This window comes from Marmota flaviventris, chromosome 3 (genome assembly GCF_047511675.1).
Source record: "Marmota flaviventris isolate mMarFla1 chromosome 3, mMarFla1.hap1, whole genome shotgun sequence".
NCBI lineage: Eukaryota > Metazoa > Chordata > Mammalia > Rodentia > Sciuridae > Marmota > Marmota flaviventris.
Window position 1 is genome coordinate 157,148,883 of NC_092500.1, and position 23,311 is coordinate 157,172,193.

At 39.5% G+C, this 23,311-nt stretch overlaps 1 protein-coding gene and 1 long non-coding RNA gene across 3 annotated transcripts in view; one reads left to right on the plus strand and one right to left on the minus strand.

The window, feature by feature from the left end:
• Palld (palladin, cytoskeletal associated protein) overlaps positions 1 to 23,311 on the minus strand; it is a 359,420-nt gene that overhangs the window by 39,588 nt on the left and 296,521 nt on the right. For both annotated transcript variants that reach the window (XM_027927229.3, XM_027927228.3), the window contains exon 10: positions 1,967 to 2,620. In XM_027927229.3, coding sequence (XP_027783030.2) covers positions 1,967 to 2,620 — 654 coding nt within the window. The remainder of the gene's footprint in view (positions 1 to 1,966; positions 2,621 to 23,311) is intronic.
• The window catches only part of LOC139705267 (uncharacterized), a 360,401-nt gene continuing 349,544 nt past the window's right edge, over positions 12,455 to 23,311 (plus strand). Inside the window, exons 1-2 of the long non-coding RNA XR_011707173.1 lie at positions 12,455 to 12,537; positions 13,059 to 13,140. This is a non-coding gene — a long non-coding RNA (uncharacterized lncRNA). The remainder of the gene's footprint in view (positions 12,538 to 13,058; positions 13,141 to 23,311) is intronic.

The window sequence follows — 23,311 nt, forward strand, 5'->3', positions numbered from 1 at the left end:
TGTGACTTCTCCATTAATTTAAGAAACTACAGAACTGTTTTGTGGTAACAATTATAAATATTTGGCCTCATAAAATGAGTAACTATGATAGATGGCGATAAGAGGCAAGTTTTCCTGTTACTTGAGGTTAAGTAAACCCTTAAAACTGGTATCTTCTTAAGAGGATCTAAAAGCAAAGATCAGAATAAACCACTGTTTCTTCTTACGATGATTAAAGGCACTACCACCTAATGCCTTCGAAAGACTAATTTTTGATCAAATTCTCTATGAGAAATATTAGAACAAATTCTATGGTACTTATCTTCCTGGGAAGCAAGATTTGGTACCATTTTAGTGAGAGAACTGTCAGGCATCAAGCTTCTACCCTGAATCTCTCTGGTAAATTAGCTTCTTTGTAGCCAGATGATGTTTCATTTTCTAGCAGCCAAATACAAGTTCAAAAAGAAAAGTTGGGGAGAAAGTCCAAGTTTTTCCTTAGGCAAATTCCTTGACTTGACTTTCATTAGAAGTCTATTATCATATCATTACTGCACAGATTCTGTTCTTTTATTTACTTATATATACATTTGTGCTTTTTTCCAATAAGAATCTGAGAAGCCAGATTTCCAACAGAGAATTCATGTAATCAACATTTAGAAAGTGCCCAACAAAACAAGGCTGTGAAGCTCTCTGACAACCCAGTCAAGGCCAGAGACAGAAATGCTTGTCTTTAATGTGGCATTAGTTCATTCCAGCAATGGAAAACTTTATGTATAAAAGAAAATAGTATGAGTTCTAAGGTCTGCCCAATTTCATTCTTTAGTGGGGTTTATTTTGTTTCTCTCTGAAGAATACTGGGCTTCTGGCAAGCTCTGAGGTAGGAGTTCAGCAGGTACAGTTGAAATACTGAGACTGGCTTCACCATCGCTATCACCTACTCAGTTTTGAAATCTTTGGTAAAGTGAGTAACTGCTAGCTTTCAAAACTCATTTTACTCTTCTATAAAACACAAACACCTGTATGATATGCTACTTCTGAAGGCTTTACTACACTTCTGTAGACGTCCTCTTATTTAGCTTCAACCATTTTCTATTTTAAAGAGTTCATAGCTGGAAGTGGTTTTCAGATCTGTAGTCCCAGATACTCAGAAGGCTGAGGTAGGAGGATCATTAGAGCCCAGGAGTTTGGGGCCAACCTGGGTCATCTCAGAAACCAAACAAAAAGCGGTCATAGGGTTGCCATTATAGGTTCAGGAAAGCAGATATTAGATAATTTACAAAGAGAAAAAGTGAGAGGAGTCATGTAAACTACCTGTTTTCAGGGTCAGAATTGGTACCTCCATTTTTCACTAAATTGCATACAGTCTCACTTATTTGCACTAAAATGTAAATACATTCACACCCACCCCATCACTAGATGCTTATAAAAACTTACTACTAGTTAGGGTTTTTCTCAAACACTGAAGTGTATACTTAGTAACCAAACCCCTCCACATCTATTGGAATACTGAGTTGAAATGCTTAGTTTGGTGGCCACAGTACATGGGTTCAAATCTTAGTTCGATGGCTCTGTGGACCCCCACCCCCAAATTATTTTAACTACTAGAATCCTCATTTGTTTAACTGGGACAATGATGACTCTTGGGAATGGTGTATCATGAAATAGTATATATATAAATTGCTTAGCACAAAGATGGATAAGTGGTTGCTAGGGTCACTGTTATCACAATTATCATGAGCACTGCAGTTCTTGATGGGAATCTAACTTGGAGGAAATAGTGTTGATCTAGGTGAAGGTAAGATAACTATGCAATAACAGCTTTGAAAAGCTGCTGTGATCACTTAAAAAATCGGATGGAGGGAAATTCGTATATTGCTACAGTGGTACTCCCTGGTCGCAGACTTGTGGGCGTAGTGTCTTAGGGAATGTGGGAGCTGCGTGCAGCCTTGGGTAGGCGGGGAGGTGGAGGTGTGCGGCTGTCACTCACGCGGGGGTGACGCCCTTGGGCAGCCCCAAGGCATTGACGGCCACGGGCGGTGGCTGCGAGGGCAGCAGGGAGCTGAGGAAGGCCGCAGGCGTCTGGCTGTGGCCGAAGCGGGCCGCGGGCGAGGCGCACTGGGAAGCCGGAGCCGAGCTTGGGAGCGGGGGCGGCGGCGGCGGCAGCGGGAACACGTCGGGCACCGGGAAGGCGCTGGTGGGGCTGAAGACCGGGGGCGGCGGCGGCGGGGGCGACGGAGAAGACGGGCACCACGAGGCTTCGGCCTCGGCCCCGAAGGGCTGCGCGAAGGGCGGCACGGGCGCGCGGCCGAACTGCTTCAGCGTGGGGGACAGGGGCGATGGCAGGCTGGAGGAGCTGGGGCTGGAGGCCGGCGTGCCGTGGCCGGACGCGGGCCCGAGGTTCTGCGCGGCGATGAACTGCTTGGGGCGCGCGTAGTTGAAGGAGCCCGAGGACTGCATGGTGGAGGCGGAGCGGGAGGTCAGCGCGCTCATGGGCTCCGGGGAGGCGGGCGACGCGTAGGCCGCGAGCTCGGGGAGGGCGGGCGGCGGCGGGAAGGGCGGCGAAGGGGGCGCACTGCGCAGGGCGCCCGCCTCCTGCTCCAGGCGGATTTGGTTCTGGAGTTGCTGGATTTTCAGAGGGTCCCTGGGGAGACAGAGAGGAAGACACCTTCAGAGAGGGAACTGCGAGGAATGCTCCTTCTAGATAGGGAGACGGACTCTGACCACCCACGCCAGCCCCAGAGCCCCCCGTGAGTGAGGCACAGGGTGTTGTCCCGAAGGCTGTTGCCCCAACACCCTGGACCAAGCGCTAAGTCAGTCAAGAGTATGGGTAATGGCAGTGTCAGTTTTATATAAGATGATCTGAACCCGTGTACACTGACCCTGATGAAACTTGTGGGCTTCCAAGTGCTCTATTTTAACCACACCAGGAATATGAAGGGAAGGACTTTGATGTGAGTTCTCAGTCCTCTCATATATACCAATTAAAAATAATAATTCTATCAAAATGAGAGAGAGAGGGGGAAAAAACCCACTTGGTTGAAGTTATTTTTGTAGATTTGTAGATCAGTCTACTTCAGTGTTGCCACCTCTGCGTTCAGTAAATACCACAGGCTTTATTCTCTGCATTTGTTCCCTAGAGAAGGTTTTACTATATGCAGAGTTTTAGTACACTCCGAATTGCCAATGACTTACACAGACCTTAATACATACAAATAGTATGTGACGTAGCTCCAGCACACGCAAATGGTGACCTCTATCTTTAACAGTAGGTGTCCCGTAAGCAATAACAAGTTATTAAATTTTGTAAGAATATTGTAGATTTAGTTTTTTAAACATTTTCCATTGGGAGTTCAAATTTCAATTTTTGCAATGAAAGTTAGTAAACACTTAGCAGATGGCTAAAATCTCACTCTTATTCAAAAGCTTTCCTGTATAGCTCAATTGAACATCCAAGATGCTTTCCTTTATTCCTGTCAGGTAGACATAAGGACCAATGGCTGCCAAAAGAAACTTCAACAGGAGGTGGCACTATAACAAGCAGATAAAACAGCAATAATTTTATGAAAAGGCACCAAACTTTAAAAGTTAAAAACAAACAAACAAACACCTAAATTTCTTACCCCAGGTGTTTAATTTCCAAAAATAAATCTTTCAGAAACCCAAAGCAATTCAAGGGATTGAAGCTGCTAATACAAAGTCAAAAAAGATTTAGGTCTGTTATCAAGTATGGTTAGATGTAGGACCAGGGGGAAGTTCTAAACTCCTTCCTGTCTTTTCTTCCCTCCTGTAATTAACCAGTAAAATGATCCCACTTAAATCCATAGGGGGGGGGGGGAGGAGGAGGAGGAGGAAACTTTCTTGAGAACTGAAAGGAATAAAGAGAAAATGGTTCTGTATTCTTAATCTGTGCAGAGCATCAAAGATTCTTAACAACAAAGGACTTTGTGGGGTCCTAGTGAACTTAATTTGAACATTTAAAAGCAGCTATGCCACTGGGATTTGCCACTACCCTGAAGTTCCAGATGTCTGTGTGGTTTGGGTAGACTGTCCAGCACATGTGCTCCTGCTTCATGTGTTTAGAACTGGCTTGGGAATAGGACTCATAAAAGCCACCCCTGAGCCCTCAAACCCATTATCCAGCACTCTCACTCTGAATCCCCAAATGCTCCTTCCTGATCTTCCTACCTTTACTGTCTCTTTCCTATTTCCTAGCTATGGCAAAATGCATTCTGTTCCTGGAATCCCCTCCCATACTCTTCACTTGATTGATGCACCAGGATCAAAAGCCATCTGAGTGGCTTTCCACCAAGTTCCTTCTCCCCTACTCTCTGGTAGCCTTAGGTTCACAGCGGCCAGAGTCTCATAGCTGCATCTTAAGGTATTTTAAGCTTGTCCTGCTGTCAGCAAATAGCCGTATGGTGTGGCTCTGCCGAGGCAGCTGCAAACACCACATCATGCTCCGTATCTGGCATGGGATCCCTCTGCTCCAGTATTAGCAAGTAACTCCTGAGATGCTCATCTTCCAAGAAGACAGAATAAGAGAGCTAAGACCTTCATTTATTATACTGGTTCTAACTTTTTCCATGGGAAGTCAGACTACTCATTCAAGCAATAAAAAGAACCACCAAATTTGCTAACCCAAGTGGGCTTAGAGCTGCTACTTTAAGTAAAGCAATAGTTAAGAAATTATTAACACAGCATTTCAGGAGAAATGAATAACCAAGCATTCTAAAGATTTGCCTGTTGGTACACTTTGCAATGAAGAACTTTGCTAGGCGTTCTCTCCTGTTTTCCAGTGGTTCAGCATCCGGTGAAGAATATAAAATACACAAACTTGGAGGTGGTGGGATAAGAAGGAGATTGATCCAATCGAATCTTCAGTGTCTGACTTGAGTTTTATGCAAATGGAAATTTAAACATTTAAGTTAAATGAGTTTGACACCTGAATTCTGACATTCTGAAATGAATAATTTTAAATAATTGTCTCAATTCTCATTAAGTTATTTTTATAAATGTTCATTTTTACAGCAATAAAAAGGCAAAGAGAATAAAAGGTACTAGAAAGTCAAGACTACATATAACTTTTGGTAATTACTTAAAAGTAATTTGACATAAAATGAAATTCATCATTTTTCTGGTTTCCCAATTATTTTCTGCTGTCCTTTCTCTGAAAATGAAGCTGGGAAATGAAACTGAATTGAGCTTTTGGAAATATCATGTAAATGATGAAAAGTTAGACTGAGTTCTGAATAGCCCTTGTCACAAGTACACTTTTGGTGTCATCTTGTTTAAATCTTCAGTTTTGGAAAAACGAATCCATTGAACTCCTCCCAGTTTCTTTTTTTTTTTTTTTTTTATTTTATTTTATTTTTTTTTTTTTATTTTTTTTTTTCAGTTTTCATTTTATTTTATTTTTTTTATTTATTTTTTTTTTTATTGTTGGCTGTTCAAAACATTACATTCCCCTCTTTTCACCCCATCCCCATTTCAAAGAGTTTAAGAAACCTCCTACTCTTATCCATTCTTCAGTTCTAAAAGTCTCACTATTTAGGGAACTAAAACCATCCAGACTTTCTGTTGCATGCATCACAGGCCATTTTATAAATAAGAAAGAGGTTTTAAGTAACTTGCTCAGGGTCACAAAGCAAATTACCTGTAGAGCCAGGTTAGAACCTGTGTCTGTCCCTAGATTTTTTTTTACATCAGGCATGCCAACATCAAGAACCTTGACCTTCAATGTGATTTTTAAAAAAATCTGTCGTCATATTTCCCTCCTTAAGGACTTTATTTACTTTTATGCTTCCTGGCAGCTATGGTATCTAGGACTATCAGGATCTGAATCATTAGTCAAAGTTTTAAATATTTACATATTTAAGAACATCTAACTTAAGCTTTACTCTTTTTAGGGTGAAATGGTAAAGAGATTAGAAGGTCTTGTCATCTCATAAAAGAAAGAAATACTAACTCAACGGATTCCCCTCCTATGTTATAGAAAATCAAGAACCCCCACCCACTCCAATCGTTTGTACAAATCTTTTAACAAGAATAGTTTTACAGGTACTATGATGGGGCAAAGAAGATAAGGATGAAGAAAGATATAAAGCCCAATTTATTTTCCAGTTCAGCCATCTTTCCTGCTGCTAGATTAAGGCAAGTTGGAAAAAAGTAACCAGAATAAAAACAAACCCAACTAACAGTGATACTGGGGGGAGGAGGGCGAAGGCCAGATTCACAGGTAGACCTTATTGGCTTGAAACCCAGCTTGACCAACTACTACTGCCTATGGGTGGGGTCACTGGGAAGACTGAATGAGCACAGCATTTGGTTCATATTATGAACTTAAAAAAAGTTCCACAGCAGAAGAGAGTAACCACATCAATCCTGGTCACTTTGCAAAATGGTCCTTTAAAAAAATAGAGGAAGCAGCCCCATCACTGCAGCAGATTTTCCTCTTTTCTTGTTCCCATTCCAAGTGGCTGGCAAAGGAACAGCAGTGGCAGGTGGGATGGAGTGGCAGAGGAACTGGAGATGAGGAGGAGAGAACAAGACCAGCCAAGATGGTGCTGCTTCCTTCGTCTCTCCTAGTCAAAGCCACAGGGCACCTATTATGTGCCTAGTACTGGACTGACTCACAACAACCCTGGGAGGGAGTTATTACTATCCCCACTTTTTAAATGTCCCCATAGATGAGTGAGGTCAAGTAACTTGTCAGAGGGCAGAACCTAGCTGTGAAGAGCTGGTTGGCTCATAAAGCCTTGTGCTACATTGTTCTCTCCAAAGTAAACAAAATAAGTTCGCTAGAATGTTAGTTATTATTACTACATATCACTTTTTCTCTAGAGAACTATTGCTCAGGCTCAAAATAAATGATGTGAAAGGAAACTTCTGGAAAACAACTTTTATGTAAATTGGAAATTCCCAGTGTATCTCTTGGGAGCAATGTCTGGATTGCAAGAAGTAATTTGTACCCTGCTCACACTAATAAAGATGGACTATTCATAACTGTCTGGAGAAATTCTTGGGATCATGAAGCTGGAAAACATTTATGACTTCAGAATAAATACACTCTTAATGCATTTTCTTTCATTTTTGATTATGTAACACAGAAGCCATTGTGTAATGAAGAATCCCAATACGACAGCACAGTCTGATCCGTGAGCTCCTCTGATCTTACTCTTCATATGCGTTTTGAAGTGGGGACTAACTTTCAGCATCCTTATGACACTCACTAAACATGGCAGACTCGTCACTGTCAAGGATGACAATGTCAACTTCTGCAGTTTCTGTACCCCACAGGGTTCATTAGGCATATTCAGTAGGGATACTACATTTCTAGGGCTTCAAACCAACTGTGGAATTTTAAGAATTTCCAAATAAAGATAGGTAAGCTACGAGGTGGTCCCACAACCTATTTTTCTGTGGCTGAGGCTAGCTCAGTATCCCATACATGAGAGAGCTCAATATATTAATTCTGGAACTCATAAAATAAAACATAAAACTTTTACAGGGGCTTAAATTCAGGTAGTACAATTAAGTTCAATCTATAGCTTTCCTATATTAACACTCTGGTTGTCTTGTTTTTATTTCATTACTTCTTTCTCACTTCTTCATACCATAGAAACTAGGTCCACTGCATTAATGTCAATATATAAATACTTGCTTTGTTTAGCATTAATATATACTGCTTCTTGGAAAATGGTATATAATTCAGAATTCATGAGATTATTATTTGCACAATAAAAACAAGTTAATGTAAGCCAAATGATAATGTATTGGAAGAGGTTTAGGGAAAGTTTTTAGTGCAAAAATACTGAACTCAAATATACTTCCCTAAGTTTGGAAGACAGAAACAAGGATAAAGATACAGATTTTGTATGAAGTACCATAGAGAAGAGAATGTTAAAGTCAAATTAAAACTGATCACTTCTTTGGAAAGTGTACGTGTATATTTAACATGCATTGCAGAATGACATAAGTTCCTTTACAAAGCCCCATCCTTTGATCTTTAATTCATTCTGAGCCTTTTGTAAATTGTGCTGACTCTCTAGACAAAGCCAGAACCCAACACAACTGATTACATGGGAGGGTTCAAGAGAGAAGTGGCCTGAGCAAAATTAGCACAAGACTCGAGTCTCTTTTAGAAAGAGTTGTCCTTCGCGTGCAGAATAAGAGCCACATTTGGCTCCACTACAGAAATACAGGAGCTCTTTATGTCTGGATACATAAAGTTGATCTCTATTTGAAGTCATTCCATGTACCATGAGAAAAAGAGAGGGAGGGAGCAATTGCTGACCAATTCATAATCCTTCTGGGAACCTCTCTGAAAAATCAAAGGATAGCTGCGGCTCTCCTGCAGCACGAGGAGTCAGGACTGAGAGATGGGGAGATGGGGTGCTGTCAAGGGTCAGGACTGATTGGAACTCTTCTTCAGCAGCAGAATTCTGCAGCTAGCTCCCCAGGGGTAGAATTCTCATCTGGGGGGTAAATGGTCATTTTGGCTCTGTGCAGGCTGCAGATGTGGTCCAAAGCATTTGCATCTCCACCAGAAGATCAGAATCTGGAGCCTGACATATAAACTGTACATGAGATGGGATGCACTTTGATGGTGTCTGCAATCGGAAGGAATGGCGGGGGGGGGGGGGGGGGGGCGGGCACTGGTGTTTGGGCCTCAGCCTCTGGGGGAGGAATGCGAGGTCAGGTTCCCCAAGCATTAACTCAGCATCCCAGTGAAATGCCTTAAATGATTTTCATTTCTACTGCTTCAAAGGCCAGTTAAAACAGCAGGAAGATATTAGCTGCTGATTCTTATAAAAGCTATGCTAATTTAGTGGACATTAAAAGGAACATGAACTGTTCCCAATTGCAAATGTTTGGTATTGATTCTTAAACACAGACAATGTATATTTTTGAAGAGGAATCTGTTTTCCAACCTTTCTTGATGATGCTATGGCAAAATCAATGATGTAATTTCTTACTGAAACACCAAAGAAAAGCTCCCTGTGAGACAGATGTTGAGAAACTCTGTGGTCTCAAGCATAAAATTTCTGTTGAGAGTTTGAAGAACTGGGGGAAAAAGATGGAAAGACACTTAACTTTCTGTCTTACCATGAAGTGAAGAATCTGGGGTATTTTAAGATTTCATATGGTTAATGTTTCCTCAGCTTTCATCTTAACTGTAGAGTGAGCTCATGCTATCTCTTCTGTATCATTTCTATTTTAGCTTACACTTGCTAAAGTGAATATATCTAGAGCGATAGGGTGTAATCAGTATTTAAGAATGAATTACTACTGTGGGGTGCAGTGGCACAGGCCTGCAATCCTGGTGATTTGGGAGGCTGAGGCAGGAGGATCGAAAGTTGGAGGCCAGCCTGAGCAACTTAGCAGGACCTTGTCTCAAAAAAGAAAAAAGAAAAAAAAAAAAAAAAAAGGACTGGGGATGTGGCTCAGTGGTAAAGTGCACCTGGATTCAATCTCTAGCACACCCCCAATAAACAAATAAACAAATAAAAATAAAAGAATGAATTACTACTAAGGGTAAAGGGTTATATCTTTGAAAACTAGTAACTATTATTTGCTCACCAAATGTCTTTACAAAATAGCAATTCTCTCACTTCTCAGCGCCCCTTTTAAACATTTTTGCTTCTTTTACTCACAGACCACTCAACAAATATTTGCTTAATTTAATTAAAATCCCCAGGTTTCTCTAAAACAAAAAAAGTAGTTGCTCCATCAAGCTATATGGCACTTGGCCACACACAGCTGCATTTTTCTAAGGGAGTAATCTTAGAGATAAAGTCACCATCAGGCAGGTTATTTACAAGTAAGAACACGAAGTCAACAAAATAGAGCAATGTTCAAATAGTTCAACTTCGGCTGTGCCATGAGCTATTATGACTTTGGATAGTTCATTTTTCCTTTTTGGGATCATTTCTCAACGTTAAAATGGATATTTATAATGTAATACCTGGAAGGTCCTAATAAACTTTTAGATTTTTGACTTGATCTCATTAGCCCTTTAAGATTTAAACATTTTTTGTAAGGAAACTAATTTTAAAGGAACCAGTAAACAATGAAATCAGTCCTAGTATAGTATTAATTTTTGTGGTAATATATGTGACACACAGATATATTAACACATGAATTAATACTGTATATATATGTGTGTGTGTGTGTGTGTGTGTGCGCGCATATGCTATTATCACATTCATTTTGAAAAAATGTATATCAGCTTTTGGTAAGCAGAAATAGAATTTAAAGGCACTACAAGAGTTGACTAATTCTATGGTAAATCTTCTTAGAAAAGAAAGGATACTATTAACCTATGAATAATCACCACCTAATTAGCTAACATTATTTCAATTGAACCCAGGGGTGCTCTACCACTGAGCTATATCCCAGTTCTTTTTATTCTGAGACAAGATCTCACTGAGTTGCCCTGAGGCTGGCCTTGAACATGTGATCCTCCTGCCCCAGCATCCAAAGTTGTTGGGACTCAGGAGTGTGCCATGGTGCCCTGTGTATTTTTCCCCCATAAGACAGATACACCTATAAATAAATGTGGCCCAGAAGTAGGAAAAAAAAGCTTTTGAGTTTTGTCTGTTTTGAAGCCATGCCCGTGCAGATAGGGTTGGAAGTGATTCCACCCAAATGCTCTGCCTTATAGAAATGTGAGCTGCAGTACCTCAGAGGCTCGGTGGCCACTGTCCTGTTAATAAATTTTCTCTTTCTTGTCACCATAATGCATCTTTACCCTTTTGCGTGATTTTATAAATCTTCCAAAAATTCATTGAAGCTATTTTCTTCAATGTAAAGATAGGGTTATGTTGTGCTCAAGATCCGGGTTCCAGCGGTGCGGCTGCCTTTCTCTGAGATCTCTGTAGCAAGGGACCATGTATCACCACCCTCCCACGCCTTTCTTGAAGAACTGCTCTCCTCTGACATCACCACCACAACTATCCTGCTTTCCTACTTTGGACACTCTGCTGGGTCTTTTCTGACTCCCTAAATCCAGGTATTTCACCAAGATCTAAAATTCCTTAGGCTCCTCTTTGTACGACGAGTCAACTGCTTCACCCTCACTCCCTAATCTCCCCAGCGCAGACCACAGTCCTGAATTGCAATTCTCTTACCTGCTTCAACATAACATATATGTGCCTCTTCAAACCCAACGTGTTTCTTACTCCAATCTCATGTTTCCCCCTCCTAATGTCTGACATTCAAAACTCTTCCACGTTGGTCCCAAACAGTCCTAACAACCTGATCGCCAACAACTGCTCCATCTCATGTTTTTTGTTCTCCAAAATGGCCCGATTTATCATGCCCTAAACTCCCCATGGGATTTCCTTCCTCCTGATCTGGAGCCCATCCCCCCAATTTCTCTTCATCTGCTGAGGTGGTCTTCTACCTCCTTCATCCTTTTGTGCCCATTTCAATGCTGATCTCTTCTTGAAGCCCTTCTTAATAATACACAGCACCTCTTCCTCCCTCCTTCAAGCTGCCCCAGCCCACAGGGCTAGTATGGCACTGGCAGGGTGTGACATGGCATTATTGTCTCACACCCACGAGCCAGGTTTCACAGAGCCAGAACAGTGTTCTTTGTACCATCTTTATTATTACAGCGTCTCTGTGAAGAGATGGCCAGGCATCCTTTGATGAGGAATATGTGAAAGAGAAATGTATCTTGTAATAAAGGGGAAAAGTCTATACTTTACATATATATATATTCATGTATACATATATATACATATTAATGAAAGCATCAGGACTCTTAGAATGGTGGTTCTTATATTTTTGTGTTTATAGTATCCAAAATATAAAACTCCCATTCCCAAATGAGTGCATTCGTGAACCTTGTGATGCGGCTCTTAATTTGGCTCCTGTGAGGCCCTCCATCACATTCCAGGCAGTAGCAGCCTGTACCGATGCCCATTTTTTTGTTTTATTTGGTTGTCAGTCAAAATGGCATCAAGTTTATGTTTGCCTAGAGAAGTGCCCCAGGGGCATTTTCAGTACTTGGTGAGGACTTCAGTCAACTCTAGGCATTGTTTTCCTTGATAGGGCCTATTCTTCCCATCACTGCACTGTTCTACAGTCATTTTTACAAAGCATAGACTGTACCCCGAGGAAACAAAGTTGGTCCCTGTACAGACAGAGGAAATGGTTCTCCTGTGTGTGCACTGTGTAGCAGCAGATAATAAAGACTCAAAAGTGCTGCTAACAGGGCTGCATTGAATGCGAGTGTTGGGGCTAGGATCGGAAGCACTGACGTCTGTCTGGAAGTCACACTGAGGTCTAATGTGCTTTTCGAGTGCTGTGGAAATGCTGCCAGAAGCTGCTAATGGCTGATACTAAGTTAAAGAATGTGTAGGCGGAGGTCATGCTTTTTCTGGAAGGAAAATGAGGCTATTGGTTGATGACATGGCAGTAAGCATTCATAAAAGCAGTCATGACTCACTATGGATGGAGAACTGAACGAGTTTCTTCTTGAAATCAGTTTCCTGAAACTCCAAGTTACATGGACATTTGTTTTTATTATTTACCATCTCCCCCCTCCATCTGGTGACTGCAGTCCTCTCCTCCTTTACCAACCTGCTTCTGCCCTGTTCCTTGGGGGTCTGCCAGTCATAGTCTTCCAACCCGTGGTAACAGGGTGAGGGTGTGGTTCAGAACTAGCCGACCACTGTGTGGCTTCAGCAAATCATCCAAGGATAAACATACAACCGAGGCCAGCCCCGGCCAATTAGGGCCCTTTTCTGGGATTGTTTTATACCAAAGATGGAAGAGAAATGTGTCTCTTTGTCCTTTGACAGCTAAATAAAAGGACAGAATCCCTAGGGCTGCCAGTCATGGAAGAGTCTATAAAAAGGGAGTCTATAATACATAAAAAGCCAAGTTGAAAGAGAAAAGACAAGAGAAGAAAGAAATTTAAAATTGGGATACTATCTTAGCACCTAGATCCAGATAATCCTCTGAACATTTTTGTCTCTGAATTCCATGTACAAATTAGTGGACTTCTCTTTTCTCTTTTCTCCTTTAAGTTAGTTTAAATGATCTCTAATACCTATTTCCTTGTTTTACAGATACAGAAATGGAAATACAGAGATTCACATGACAAAGTTATCAGCTGGTTGGTGCCAAATGCCTGAAATGAACATCTAGCTGGTAAGAAAAACACTAAATATTAATATAATAGTACTGCCTGACGTTAATGAATCAGTAAATGGAAGAATAGTAGTTCATACAATTATGAAAGAAGTAAGAACACTAATAAAATCTCGAACAGGTTAAAAAAAAAAGAAGAAAGAACAAATGGTTAAAAGTGTTCTTCTCTGGAAAATAATACTAGAATGTGGTGGAGGGGGAGTTTTTTACTTTTGCATTTGATATTCTTCTATACTGTTTAAACTTTTAAAAACCATGTGGATATAAAACATTAACATAATGGCTCTTAAAAGATATAGGGCTGGGGATTCACCTCACTGGTAGAACTCTTGCCTAGCATGTGTGAGGCCCTGAATTTGATTCTCAGCGCCACAAAAAATAAATAAGTAAAATTCCAGAAGTTGATATCTTAAAGAAAGTCCCACTACAAAAGAAAATATAGTGTTATTGTCTTAGCAACTAAATGTCCTGGAAACCCGAGAAGGGGGCCATTTATCCACTGTCTGTCTGAAGCCAGCAAAGAACTTAATCAGTTGTGACTATTACCACTGCTACTACTAGCACTGACAGCATTGCCACTGGTACTACTACTAATGCCACAGATAACAGCTACCTATTATTGAGCACTCACTAATGTACCAAACAGCATTCAAAGTACCTTATCTGTAAATGCTCCTGATCTTATAAAAGCCCTAGGAGACAGAATACTTTTACTATCTCCATTTTATAGATGAAGAAGCTCAGGCACAGAGATATCCTAAGTAAGCTGTCTATGTCTGCACAGCTGGAAAGTGGTGGAATTGGGATTCAGGTCTGGCTAGTGACCACTATGTTACAGTGTCTCTAATTGAGGCACCACAACTTATCTAGCACTTAGCACGTGCACTGTGACTTCAGCCACAGAGGGCCTTTCTAATCTGGGTTCCTCCCAAGACTGTGGCTTTCACTGTCACTCCTTTCCCTTCTGTTTCTGTGTTACTAGGATATAAACATTTGCATTGCAGCTCAAAACAGCTATATATAGATACAGCCTGGCCATGACCCAAAGACATTCCATATATGTCTCAGATGCTAGACTTTAAAAATGTGTTTATTTCTTTATTGGAGAAACTATAAGAATATATATAGCCACTTGAAGCTGTTCAATTTATTTGTTTATTTAGGGTACTGGGGATTGAACCCAGGAGTGCTTTACTATGCAGCTACAGACTCAGCATTTTTTTATTATGAGAAAGGGTGTTGCCAAACTGCTGAGGCTGGCCTCAAACTTGCAATCCTTGTGCATTAGCCTCCTGGGTCTCTGGGATTACAGGTGTGTGCCACCATCCCCAGCAAGCGGTTGGTTTCAAAACTAAGAAATTAAGTTTGCTACTAGATTTCTTCTTTCAGTTTTGGCATCACCAACCAGCATTCATTACATGGAGAAACTATTGAATGCTTAATCTCTCCTAACTAAATATCATTTATTTACAGTTGTATACTATAAATCCAAGATATGCAGTAAAGGGACAGGAAAATGAGAGTCATGGGTAAAGAGTCTCAGTTGATATTTTGCAAGTAAAATGTGGATCCGTTTCAGAGAATCAAAAGACACATGACATGATAGCAAGAGATACTGCCATAAGTTTTCCTGGCACAGACATTGTACATTTAGTTCTGTCTTCACCCCCTTCTTTAAACAACATGTCCACTGTAGAAAAAGTAAAGAAAGAATAATGTCCAAAGCAACTGAAATTGAGCCCTTAAAAATAGCTTTGCTTTTGAAATTGCAGACAGCCCTTCATAGCAGCTGCTACCATTGAGCTCCTTAGAGCTTTCCACAGCACTAGACCTTGACTAAATCACTGTGGATCTGAGTTCTTCATGATCTGAAGAACTACAAAGTTGGTTTACTTTTTTTTTTTTTTTTTTTTTTTCTGGTACCAGGTATTGAATCCAGGGCAATTAACCACTGAGCCACATCCCCAGCCCTTTTTTTATTTTTTTGAAACAGGGTCTCGCTAAATGCTTACAGCCTCACTAAATTGCTGATGCTAGCTTTGAACTTGTGATCCTCCTGCCTCAGCCTCCTGAGCCACTGGGATTACAGGCATGTACCACTATGCCTGGCTGGTTTATTTTAAATGATTTCCTTTAAATGCGTTTAAAAGCCCATAAATACCATAAAAGCCACCATCAGTCTTTCAAGTTTGTACATCTGAATATTACTGATATTACTTACACATTATGTTATTCAATCTCTTGAGAGACTGTATCACTAAAATACTGGAATTTAGGAATACTATATTTTTCACATGTTGATGAACACTATTAATTTATAAAGATGCTTTTCAAATTCCTATTAATGTAAGCCTATCACTGAAGAACTCAATGACATTTCTGAATAAATAATACACTGCCAATAACATTTTCTCCATATTTTGATCTCATGAGGGTAAATAAATGAAAGGAATGCACAGTTGGCTCTCGGTACTCAGAGTAATTTCGTTTCCCTTAAAGGTCAACCATTGCTAGTTTAAATGTTAATAGCCAAGATATGCAAGCCAAGGGTTCTGTGGTGTGAAAGCAGGCCTTGCCTGGTCACCAGGCTCCCATTCCAACGTCTCCTCTGAAGAAGGGAGTTCTTGAAAAAACTCAAAAAAATGCATTTTGGCAAGCTCGAGAGATGTAGCTAAGCAGTATGAATTAAGAGACTTGTGACCATGGAAAAAACTGTAAATTTTAAATGGCTTTCACCCTTCTTAGCTTTTGACCAGCTAACCTTGACATTCCTTAGAGGCCAAAGGATGAGATGCAGTAATGACAGATCCGACTAACCTTGCCCCTCAGGAGGCAGATCCAATTTTCAACAGAAAATGAATTCTATCCAAATGTGTCTTGGGAAGAATGAAAATAAATGAGGTTTCTTCCCTAAGAAATGACTAAAACCACTAAAATAATTCTTAGATAAAACCACCCGATTATTTAATGTAATTACTCTTAAAAAAAGAAAGAGATTTATCATAGCTACATGAAGTTTCTAACATAAGGTTACATGTGACTGTGTATAGTCAAGAGTCATTTGTCTGGCCTTCTATCCAATAATTTTCCATAATATGGTATTTATGACCATTTCCAGTTCCAAAAAATGGTGCAAAATCTTGAAATGCCTTTTGGAAGAACACCTCATAGTATTCACAGCCATGGTCCTGAGCTTAATTTGAATGTATATAAATGAAGTGTGTTGCACAATCATCTGAATTTCATTATAACACTGTAAGATTATACACTATAAGAGTATATGCAACTTCATTGAAGGTATATACACTTCGATATAATTATTCTTTTTTTAACATTTAAAATAAATAATAGAAAAAGCCAGTCTTGTGAGTTTGGTATCAGTGTGATAATGTACACAGGAGTCAGGAATGTATAGGTAGAAGGAGCCTGGGTCTTATCCTGTAGAGTGAGTGGAAATTTCAGTGAAGTAGTGCATGGTAGGGGGTGGTGGGTGAGGCTACTTCCGGAGCTTAGGTTGGGAGCTGGCTTTCTTCATTCTTAGTCTCTCCAGGGAGGACATCAAGGTAAGAACTTTCACTAAGAAGTGTCTGTTCAGGTCCTTGGCCCATTTGTTGATTGGGTTGTTTGTTTTCTTATTGTCTAATTTTTTGAGTTCTTTGTATACTCTGGATATTAGGGCTCTATCTGAAGTGTGAGGAGTAAAGATTTGTTCCCAGGGTGTAGGCTCCCTATTTACCTCTCTTATTGTTTCTTTTGCTGAGAAAAAACTTTTTAGTTTGAGTAAGTCCCATTTGTTGATTCTAGTTATTAACTTTTGTGCTATGGGTGTCCTATTGAGGAATTTGGAGCCCGACCCCACCGACTGTAGATCGTAGCCAACTTTTTCTTCTATCAGACGGCGCGTCTCTGATTTGATATCAAGCTCCTTGATCCATTTTGAATTCACTTTTGTGCATGGCGAGAGAAAGGGATTCAGTTTCATTTTGTTGCATATGGATTTCCAGTTTTCCCAGCACCATTTGTTGAAGATGCTATCCTTCCTCCATTGCATGCTTTTAGCCCCTTTATCAAATATAAGATAGTTGTAGTTTTGTGTATTGGTTTCTGTGTCCTCTATTCTGTACCATTGGTCCACCCGCCTGTTTTGGTACCAGTACCATGTTGTTTTTGTTACTATTGCTCTGTAGTATAGTTTGAAGTCTGGTATCGCTATACCGCCTGATTCACACTTCCTGCTTAGCATTGTTTTTGCTATTCTGGGTCTTTTATTTTTCCATATGAATTTCATGATTGCTTTCTCTATTTCTACAAGAAATGCCATTGGGATTTTGATTGGCATTGCATTAAACCTATAGAGAACTTTTGGTAATATCGCCATTTTGATGATGTTAGTTCTGCCTATCCATGAACAGGGTATATTTTTCCATCTTCTAAGATCTTCTTTTATTTCTCTCTTTAGGGTTCTGTAGTTTTCATTGTATAAGTCTTTCACCTCTTTTGTTAGGTTGATTCCCAAGTATTTTATTTTTTTTGAAGAGGAGGACATACAGTCAATCAACAAGTACATGAAAAAATGCTCAACATCTCTAGCTGTCAGAGAAATGCAAATCAAAACCACCCTAAGATACCATCTCACTCCAGTAAGATTGGCAGCCATTAGGAAGTCAAACAACAACAAGTGCTGGCGAGGATGTGGGGAAAAGGGTACACTTGTACATTGCTGGTGGGACTGCAGATTGGTGCAGCCAATTTGGAAAGCAGTATGGAGATTTCTTGGAAAGCTGGGAATGGAGCCACCATTTGACCCAGCTATTCCCCTTCTTGGTCTATTCCCTAAAGACCTAAAAAGAGCATGCTACAGGGACACTGCTACATCGATGTTCATAGCAGCACAGTTCACAATAGCAAGACTGTGGAACCAACCTAGATGCCCTTCAATAGACGAATGGATAAAAAAAATGTGGCATTTATACACAATGGAGTATTACTCTGCATTAAAAAATGACAAAATCATAGAATTTACAGGGAAATGGATGGCATTAGAGCAGATTATGCTAAGTGAAGCTAGCCAATCCCTAAAAAACAAATGCCAAATGTCTTCTTTGATATAAGGAGAGTAACTAAGAACAGTGTAGGGACGAAGAACAGGAGAAGAAGATTAACATTTAACAGGGATGAGAGGTGGGAGGGAAAGGGAGAGAGAAGGGAAATTGCATGGTAATGGAAGGAGACCCTCAGGGTTATACAGTGGAGGAGGTAGAGAGAGAGGAGGGGAGGGGAGGGGGGGGGAGGGGGGAGGATGGGAAAGGCAGCGAAGCACAACAGACACTAGTATGGCAATTTGTAAATCAATGGATGTGTAACTGATGTGATTCTGCAATCTGTGTATGGGGTGAAGGTGGGAGTTCATAACCCACTTGAATCAAAGTGTGGAATATGATATGTCAAGAAATTTGTAATGTTTTGAACAACCCACAATAAAAAATTAAAAAAAAAAGAACTTTCACTAAAAAGCTTAATCTTTTAAATTATTTCTAACAAGAATATAGATCAAGAATCCAGAGAACAAAGGAAAGACATGTTCCAAATTGGATTAATGGAATAGATAAAAATATAGAAACATAAAAGTTATGAATTTAATAGTTATTTTTTCTTGCTGTGAATATTTGTTAATTTCTAAAATATACCAAAAGAGTAAATTAAATCTCCACAGAATTTATAAAAATGTCAAAATAAGCCAGAAGACATTAAATTTATTCATGATACACGTAAATTATCAACATTCTTTTTTTGCCTTTTGAGTGCATCATAGTATTTTTTTTTTTTTTTTTGTGGTGTTAGGGATGGAACAAGGGCCTCACCCATGCTAGGCAAGCACTCTACCCTGAGCTATGCTCAGCCCCATACTATCATCTTTTAAAAACTTTTACACTGCAACCTTTACCGTTTTCCTGTGGAGGGAAGCCTCTGTGTCTCACTTTGGATCTGCTGCTTGCTTGCAGGGAGAGAGCTTTTTTTCCCTCTTTTGGGGAGAGTGAGTTCTGCCAGGGAATGGGTAGGTGTGCTTAACTCATTTGGCTCAGCAATGGATTCCATTTCTCCTGAGCTCCCTCCAGTACAAATCTGATACTTGGATCTTTGACTCCTTGTTTTGTCTCTTAAATGGTCAGGTGCTTGAGTAAGGGGACAGGAAAGCTCTCCTCACATACACATCCTTTTAGTGGCCAGAAAAAACCTCAGACACATGGACTCACTTGCTAATAGATTAGTGACTCTTTAAAGCAGTACTTATTATTTGTTTAGTATTTATTTGGAGAGATTAGTCTCAACTCTGGTAAAGGGCAGAAGTTAGGGTGACCTCAACTTTACTCAGTGCCCCAAAATGAAAACATTAAACAGACCCACTCCTTGGGAGGCAATCTGAAGATCATCTATTGATATCTTATCATGTGCCTTTGGCAGGGACTCAGTCCTTACCCAAGGGATTTCGGAAGAGTTCCTCTACTTCATATATATATTCTCCCTAAGGAGTTTTACTAAATGCCAATTTATCCATATCCTTTCATTTCCAGTGAAATTTAATCCTCTTTTCCTCCTTCAAATAGAAAATTTGTTTTTATAACCACTTTTAATTCAGCTAATAAAAATACTTGGTTCACATTTACTCTGACAAATGGCTCATAACCTATGTTTCTTGTCTCAAAATAAAATACTGCCATCAAGATTGCTTATGGCTGGTGGCAAGGCACCATATCAGAGCATTCAGTCACCACCACCATCTTCGTGGCCAATAGAACTTAACCTTTTGCCTTAGACAATTAAAACATGACTGTTCCTGAAAATCAGTATTGTGGTCAAAATAAAACTTTTTCTTTTAAAAATTGAACTCATAATAACTTCAGCCATTCCTATACAATATTTTTTATCTCCTTTGAAATTAAACTGTATTTCTCAAAAGCACTAATACATGCACATAATGAAAAATGAGAAAACAAAAACAAAAACAAAACCCAAAGACTCACCAAACCCTATTGGAATTCTAGGAGCTGAACCTCTACTCACAACTCACTGTCACTGTTTCCTGAGTTCCTTCCAAGCTCCCCCAGACATAATAAGCTTGTAGATATATACTAGAGGGTAGTCCTGTTGCTCTTTATACCAAGATCCTTTTAAACTTAGGCTTCCATACCAAATATATTTATTCAATTATTCACTGTATTCCCATGCCCGTGACAGCATTCACTGATGCTTGCATACAACTGAGACCAAATTCTTTGGAAGTAATTAGTTTTGAAGTTTTACTTAAGCAAATATGGAGATGGAACAGATATATACATACATTCATATATATATTAGAGATATCTATTATGTATATATTATTTATTTGCCACAGTTAAAAGACAGCAAAACAAAAGTCTTTCCTAAATTATCAGTCTCACCATGTATTATTTAAGTCATACCTCATATCTTAGCTACATTGGCTATTGGATCCTGGGGGAGAGATGTTGTCATCTAGGACCTGACACCAAAATATTGTTAGACGTACACAGAAACCAGAATTCTCATTTCCTTCCATTTCTTTGGGTATTGTGTTTTTAAACAATGAAATTCTCTTTTAAAGAAAAAATGAGAATCTCCTTTAGTCACTTTAATTAGAGGAACTATTTGCCTCAGGCTGAAATAATTTTTCACACTACCTAGCACAATTCATTTCCCAAATGATTCATTGAGTGAGCAACAAGAGTACTCCCTTCTGTCTCTAACTCATTATCCTATTTTATTTACTAGACATCATTCGCTATTAAAATTATTGCCTTTATGTATCTATTTTGTACTTTCTACCTGAATGCCCAGCCCAGGGAAATCAGTCCCTTAAGAAGGGGACCTTTTGTTGTGATTCAGAATCTAGCACGGGGACTGTCATAGTAGGTCCTGAACAGATCCTTCTCCACTGAATGAACTCCATTTCTATCACCAGGATTGGCTCTCATTATTATTATCTGATTTGCAACATAGCAGTGGTTTTCAGATCTGAAAAGATAGAGGTGACCATTTAGAAGACACTGTTTTGCTACATTGGTTAGTGTTGGTTTCATACCTTTCGACCTGCACTATTCAAACATGGTGGCCAGTGGCCACATGTGCACGTATGTGCACACTTGAACTATGGTTGGTCCAAACTGAGATGTGATGTAAGAGTAAAATACACACCTGATCTTAAAAATTTAGTTCAAAAAGAGAATATAAAATAACTTCAATTTAATTTAAATATTACATCTCAAATGATACTATTCTGAATACACTAGATTAAGTAAAATATATTATTATATTAATTTCACTTGTTTCTTTTTCTTTTTAAATGCGACTACCAAATTATATATGGCCTGACTTGTGGTCCTTATTTCTGGTAGACAGTGGTCCTAGAAGCTTGATTCAAAAAGTTCCCTCATTTCCGAGAGTTACGCTCAGAGTTACTGTCTCTGGATGTTTACGAGGTGCCCTACCTAACAGGAATCATACTATGGAGCTTAGAATCCAAGGACTTGGTCTCTAGGTGACCAATGTTATGGGATATGATGAAAGATTTGCCCATGACAGTAGATGTTATCCTCCAATTTCTTACTCATTTTCTGACTTATTTGCTGATTTCTCAGCAAGTAACATCAGAAGTGATTCTAAGATTGTGTTTCTCAAACTGTCCCTCTCTTGTTGTACATTCACAAGCAGATGGTCTGTTTGGGCCCCTTTGTGTTGCTCAGCATGATGGCTGGGAGTACTCTGCTTCAGGCAGGTGGGGGAGACTCCATTTTCATAGGGAACCTTATTCAGGTCACCCTGCCAGGCCCTGGTTACACGGAAAGTTAGCCCTTTCAGTTGTGGTGAACAAATGTGGTAATCAGTGGTGGAAAGAAGCTGTCACCTATTGCTTTCCTTTTTTCCAAATCCACTTGGAAAAATTAATGTGATCTTTTCAACCAGGGCCTTAGCATGAAGTATCTCTCTTTTGACCCAGAAACCACTATCTCAGGGAAAACTTGCCCAGTTAAAGAGAGATTACTCAAAGTAAAAGGTAAAATTTTCATGAAAGTATTTCTTATGCTTGATAAAACTTTATAAAAACAAGGTGCTTGGAAAAATAACTTTTAGTACACTGAGTATAGAGCTTTTAAAAAACTGCCTCCTGATATTACTTGGTTTGGCTAAATATAGTTAGCAGCCCACAATCTTTGTAGCACATTTTCCCCTGGAATTCAGCTAATATAAATAAAACAAGCAAAGGGAGCCTGGCCCCCCTCCATGACCATTACATCATTCTTCCATATTAGGAAAATCTCTTCAAGTCTGAAATTTTGCTCTAAACAATCAAAGTTTAATTCTCAATGAATAACTCTGGACAGGGAGCTACTCTCCCCAAAGGGTTGCTGTACGTGGGTAGAACCGTGTGTATTTTCAACAACAGCAACACCACGGAGAGCATGAGAAGGTGCCTTTCATTACCCAAAGAAGGTACATGTAAAAAAGCACATTTATTGTTCTCTAGACTTTTGCTTTCAATATATATTTTTTGACATATGCATGTGTTACAGTGAATGGAGAGAGGAGAAAGCAGAAATACTTAAGATTCTTGATCTATCATCATTGTAACACTGGTTCTGACCAGGGATTTTTGTATCTGTTTCATCTTAAGAGGATGATGTGGAGAATTAAGAAGTCATGGCAGACCTCTCTTTGGCCTCCCCTGAAGTTCAGTGTTAGATAACTTTGGGTTATCTTTTTGTTGTTGTTGTTTTTCTGAGCTTTTCCAATGTTGACATGTTAACTGAGCTAAGCTTCTTGGAATAAAAGGTCAGATTTACAAAGTTAATATGTATGTATAAAATAAAAATCAAACCTTTTCCTTAAACATGACCTTTTCATGGGTACAAACAGGGTAATTCATCTGTTTGCTGATTTTGCCTGGTATTTCACTTTTCTTTCATCTTAATGTAAGGACTATTTTCACAAGAAATAAGCAAGAAAAAGTTGAAAAAAATGTTCTAAATCTGAAGTCCACAATAGTACAATGGCATTGATAAAGCTAATGCCACATTCTAAACCAAATAATCTGTAAAAAAACAACCCTAAAATGCAGTGGGTAGCACCTGGCTAATGCAAGCAACCAAGGCTTCTT